The sequence below is a fragment of the Neodiprion fabricii genome, chromosome 7 (genome assembly GCF_021155785.1).
Source record: "Neodiprion fabricii isolate iyNeoFabr1 chromosome 7, iyNeoFabr1.1, whole genome shotgun sequence".
NCBI lineage: Eukaryota > Metazoa > Arthropoda > Insecta > Hymenoptera > Diprionidae > Neodiprion > Neodiprion fabricii.
This window is the reverse complement of record NC_060245.1, coordinates 21,290,276-21,296,275: the sequence shown is the minus strand read 5'-3', so window position 1 is coordinate 21,296,275 and position 6,000 is coordinate 21,290,276. Positions and strand designations below refer to the sequence as shown.

The 6,000-nt window shown below is 35.7% G+C and overlaps 1 protein-coding gene across 7 annotated transcripts in view; it reads right to left on the bottom strand.

Annotated features, from left to right (window-relative positions):
• Positions 1-929: 929 nt before the first annotated feature.
• LOC124186067 (rho guanine nucleotide exchange factor 17) overlaps positions 930-6,000 on the bottom strand; it is a 47,535-nt gene continuing 42,464 nt past the window's right edge. For 5 of the 7 annotated variants that reach the window (XM_046577428.1, XM_046577431.1, XM_046577430.1 and 2 more), the window contains 4 exons: positions 5,298-5,365; positions 4,247-4,573; positions 3,603-3,776; positions 930-3,237 (listed from right to left, as the gene is read on the bottom strand). In XM_046577428.1, the coding sequence (XP_046433384.1) occupies positions 2,975-3,237; positions 3,603-3,776; positions 4,247-4,573; positions 5,298-5,365 (832 nt within the window). In that variant the 3' untranslated portion in view covers positions 930-2,974. The remainder of the gene's footprint in view (positions 3,238-3,602; positions 3,777-4,246; positions 4,574-5,297; positions 5,366-6,000) is intronic. The other 2 variants (XM_046577427.1, XM_046577432.1) reach the window with 1 other exon arrangement.

The following is a 6,000-nucleotide window of genomic DNA, read 5'->3' as shown; positions in this document are numbered from 1 at the left end:
GCCACCCGGTAAGTGCCAATCATCGTTCTCTCTGCTGATAATACGTTCTTAGATCAATGGGCATCGTTAATGTAGAAATCTACGATACCGGTAAATGATCTATGTATGATTATGCAACGAATGAAGGGATCTGAGAAGTGATTTAACACCAAAAATTTATCTCTTTATCAACTGATCAAATTTAGGAGATCCGCATTTCCGAAACACGGTCTTAAAAAATTTTTTGCACGTTCGAATTCCGTTTTTCGAGATCTCGCGAATGCAATTCTTTTGAATTTTCGAATCGATTGATTTTGAATTTTTTTTTTGTTTCGGTTCTCTCTCGCCGTCAGCAAAATACACGTATTTCCGTCTAGCTTCGGACAATTCCAAGTTTATCCACGTTTATCCAAAACTCGTTGATCAAATCAATTACAATGAAAAATACAGATTTCGCGACTACTTTTGAACCAGCATCATCGGATTCAATCGAATTTTGTACTGCATTTATTTCTTTACTCGAACGTCGTACAGGTGTTAGTAAGGTAGTACATGTATATAATTCGGACAATTTCATCTATAAATACTTTTTATGGCATACACGATCATACAAGCAATAATAGTAACCATTTTAATAATCCAACCATACGATTATACGTTTTCGATAGACAAAATATATTATATGTACATATAATACGGGTGTGTTTATTTATTTCTCAATAACTAGATATGGAATTGGATTTTTCAATATAAGACCTCTACACAATCTTATACACTTGATTTTCTTCGCTTTATTTATTTATCGATTATTCTTTATGGGCTTGCGTCGCATTCATCAACATTTGTTATCTCGTCTTGCTTTTTTCCAAAATTTTCGCCAAATTTCATTACAATTATAGACATAAAATTGATTCGCTAAAGCTTTGAGCTGCTTTATCGCGCTTGGCTCGTTTCTTTTCGATTTTTTGATTTACAATCTCTTTTCTCCTATCGGTTCTTTTTTTTTTTCTTTTTGTTTTTTTTTTTTGTCAATTTAATTCACTTTCGCAAAACACAGTGAACCGTAGATTTGATTACAAAAAAATTCTCTTTTTCTTCAACCGAACGCATAGTTTATTTTATATAAGGATTGCCTTTCGTAGGATAAAAAAAGTTTGAAGCAACAAAAATTGATCAATCAAACGAAATTTTCAGTTTCTTCAGGCGCTGTGGGTGAAACGAAAATCGGAAAAAAAAATTTTTTTTTTTTGAACAGTGAGACAACTTTTATATTGTATTATGCACTCTATAGGTATATACCAATATATACCAATGAAATTGTATTACAATAATTTAATAATCAGTCGTTAAACTCTTGCAGCCGACTCGATCGGATCTCAATATCTAATATATACGTAAGTAATAATATCCTATCAAGATGGCGTTATACAAAATAAAATCTGAGCAATGCAGGGTGTACAAATAATAAGTGTTAATCGTATATTATATATTTTATTTTCCTCTCCTTCGCTGTTAACTGATTAATTTTTCATTTATAAAATTTTTTTCAAACACCGTAAACATGTATAAATATATACATATGTATATATTTATTTATGTGTGATTTAATGAATAAATTAAAAATTTGGCACCTGACATGTTTTTTTCATTCCTCTTCTCCATTCTCTTTCTTTCTAACCGCGTACGCGAAAAATCGAAGCAGTATAATTATAATAATATGTCTCGCTATGTTCGTGTGTAAGAAAATAAATTCTGCACGATTATTTGATTCTCCGTACATCTTACGAGTGTGTGTATATTTTGTATAATAGTGTTGACGCAAGTTACAATTAGGTAATAATAATAGGTGTACTTACACGCGTCCACTTATTTATTTATTCATTTATTTGTCCGTTCGTTTATTCATTGATTTGTTGAAAAAACCATTTTTAGGCCTACGTTTCAAATAGACTTATTGACAGATAATACGTATGCGTGAGTGTGCGTATGCGTATAGGTCTACTGACGTATTCATATGCGAATTCTTCAATTATAAGTTTCTCATCTGTTATTACACCTTCTTCTCGCAGCATGCTATATGTATATATATTCTATACGAATACATATATTTATACGTAGTGTATATATAATTGCGTATCGGATACGGGCGCAAAATACAATCTCAGGTAACTCAGGCTCTTGTAGATAAGCTCGATATACCGTTTATTTACGTAAACGCTCTATATATGTATATATATATAAATAAATTTTTTCATTTGTTCTTTCGGTTGCTTCAAATTTAAAAACGTGACCGTTGAGATGTCAAATGGGGGGAAACGAAAGAATCGTAGTTTAGAAATTTGATCGATCGATCGATCGATACTTATGTTCATATAATATTCGCCGATGTGGACGCGGTTGGAAAATAAAATATTAATAAAAAAAATCAAACGTATGCAATGGATCCCAGATCGTTCGACGACGAATAATTGTTTCCTTCTCATACAATTGTACACGATCTATAATATATATATATATATATTGTTTTCTGATAGTCGCCGCTTCGCTGTACATGTATAACAATAAGTATCGAAATCTTGATTGACAGCAAAAATATTATTTTTTTTTCTCTCTTTATTTTTAGATTTATTTGTTTATTTATTTATTTATTTTCAATCTCCATCCTGCATCTTTCATCTGTGATTCTGGTAATTCAGAATACTTAACTTTCAACAATATTTCCTCGCTCGAATCTCCCGTCGCAAAATTCCCTCGTGCTCTTGATCCTCGCAGTATTCGTTTCGCCAGTGACTGAAACTCCTCGATATCCGGACACTTTGACCGTTTCTTCTTCAGCTGATCGGGACAAAATTCGGGAAGCGTCGATTCACTCGAATAGGTCCACGTCTCATCTCTAACCTCCTTTTTCCTTTCCCTTCCGTCTCTCATTACCTCAGCTCGTTCATCCGAAGTTATCACCTACGGGCCAGTTCAGTGGCCGTTCACAATATTTCGATCATACTTTCCATAAAAGTAAATGATTCGTTGAGTCCTCGCGGCCGGCCTGAAGCTCCGCCGAAGCTTGGGGCCCTCTGAAGTCTTCGTAACCATCGCCTCCCGATATGACCAACAATTTTCCCAAGTTTATGTTGGTCTGTTGGACCTTCGACGACTTCAACGAGTACCTGTCCATTTTTGGCCGGGGATCAGGTTTCACTGGTGACGTTGTTTCGACACATGTCAAAAATCTCACGTGTCCCGTGTGTCCGTGGGGAATTCCTAGACGGAAATAACAGTCATTCACCGTTCCAGAGGCGGACAAGTTAATAAGTAGACAGCTGGATGGTTGGATCTTATTTGTGTCCGTGACATTGTTGGACAATATTGCGGTATGCGAAATGAAAATAGTATGGAAAGTCACGATATTCAATCGCAAGCATACAAGAACATGGATGGATGGATGGATGGATATAATGGTAGACAGATGTATAGCTTATTGGTGTACATAGCGATATTGGATAATATAATAACGGTGCGATTAAAAGACAGGGAAACGGCGTGAGAAGAGCATAAAAAAGCACAAATTGGTTTCTCCTGGTTTCATTCTCATTTGTTGATTGTTTTATTTATTTTTCTTTGCGAACCTGTAACCGTAGGTGGCTGCGACATCCTCTGGGTCGAAGACTTGATGTGAGGAATCGGAACCGTAAGAAGGACCCCTGCACTCGTTCCAATCCATAGCAACTCGTTGCAGGCCAAAAGTGCCGTAACTCTTAAACAGGCCGCTTTGTGCTGTCTTATAATGTCATCGCAACCTGCAACGAGTTTATATGTTTTCGTTAAAATAAACTTCGCTTTGATGTATCGTCGCACAAGAACTTTAAAAAAAAATTTTTTTTTTTCTTGAACAATACTATCGACGAAAGAATTGAAAGCATGGTTTTTGACTTGGTAAAATTTTTTTTCCACGCTTCGCCAACAGTTGGACAACTTTTACCAGGCACCAATATTCAAATTCCTTCAAAAGTTTAAAATTTCAAGATCACGGGGGAAAAATCGTTCGTTGGATTAATTCTTAACCTCGTATAAAATCGTGTTTCAATTTTATCAGAAAAAGTAAACAATCCTGAAAAAAAAAAAAAAAAGGTGCGACGAACTCAAAAACTACCGAGTCAACTAACTCCGCGAAGGTGAAACGATACCAGGACGAAGAGAGAGAAAAAAAAAAAAAATAAAAAAAATTACATTCACCCGGAATTTCCGGCTACAAATTTGATTTGACACTTACTGGCAAGCATCTTTGTCACCGCAGGTGCGATGTTGATGTCCGTCAGGCACTCGTAAGTACCGGCATGGAAAAGCCTCAGGACGGCGCTGTTGTGAATGGAAATCCATACTCCGGGACCACCGTAGCTTGCCATGCAGGAAACGGGTCGACTTGTGTCGTTGCTGGCTGCGAAGGTGTGCTCGATGTCCAGGGGATGGGTGTTGAGGATTTTTATCGTGTTGTGACACCCGCACCACAGCTTGCCTGCCACTGGAAGCATCTTCGTGACCGGTGAGGCGACAGTTCCGACCGAAATCGTTGTCGGATCGCTGGTTATCCATCCGCCTACTGAGGAAAGACGAGGTCGATTAACCCTTTCGGTCGCGCCGTTCTGTTTTCTTTTTTTTTTTTTTTATTTTTGTTTTTTTTTTTTGGTACGCTTTTTTTTGAACTGCAAATTGCGGAAGTGCAATTATTATACGTTTCCTGTGTATTTTTCGACGCCGAAAGCGAATTAGATGTTACCAAAATTTAATAAAACTAAGAACAACCGCTAAAATTTGGTGCAAACAGGGTGAATTATCAACATTGTTTCAGACAATCTACTTTTGAATGAGATTTATGTGAATATTTATTTTGAAACTGTTTTTATTATTTGTCTGCATCCCTATAGAGGATGGAAAATTACCCCTGCGCAATGAATTTTGCGAATGTAACGGCCATTCTGAGATCTCAGTTTGTCAACCAATGAATTCCAATCGTTTTTAGTATTCGTTTATCATCAAATTTCTCCGCCAACGAATTATATTCACAAAAATACGTTGTTTTTCATTTTTTGCATGGTTTTACTTATAGGAATTTTAAACAATCATGGATTCACAAAAAAATTCTAATCGTTACAAGATTCGAGTATTTTTTTATTAACTGAAAATGCAAAAATCGTCAGGATTTTGCAAAGAATGTAATAAAGATGACAGCAAAAAAGACGAAAAAAGCAAAGGGCGCTACTATAGTGGCTACAACAGTGCCAAAACTAGTAAGGTCGGTTAAAATTGCGTTTATAATTACTTACGATGGTCTCTCGAGTAGACAGTGATGTCTCCGTTTGCCAGTGACACGAAAACTTTGTTATCTAAATATCTGCGGAAGAGAAAAACAGTGCTCAGTACATAACCGTCGACATCTGACAGGGTTTCGACAGTTCCAGGCTATTTTCTGGCCAAATTCGATTTGGAAATGACGTGATTTGTGTCCAACAAAGGATACTGCAAAAATTTTACTGTTGAAATTGAACGGCGTGAACTTCGATAGATTAGTTCATTTTCGAAATCAATTCGTATATCGAGCATCCGATGATGTTGGATCGAGGGGTTAATCTCTCGTCGATTTGACGTACACCATGATTTCAGGGATTTCGAATGATTTCAAAAGATATTACGGCATCCGAAGGGATTCAAAGGATTACGACAGATTTCATGGGATTTTAATAGATTTTTTGAAAGAAAAATTTTTTGGGATTTCGAAAGATTTCAAGGAGGTTTCAACTATTACTGAAGATTTCACAATACTTCATAAGTTTCAAAGGATTTCAAAAATTTGAAATATTTCAATGGGTTTCAAAAGATTTTAGAAGATTTCAAAGGATTACAAATGATTTCAGAACATCTCAAAGATTCAAGAGTCTTCGCAAGATTTTAAGATTACAAGGATTTCAATGGATATCAAAGGAATTCAAAAAATATCAGGGATTTCAAAGTGTTTCAAAACATTGCAAA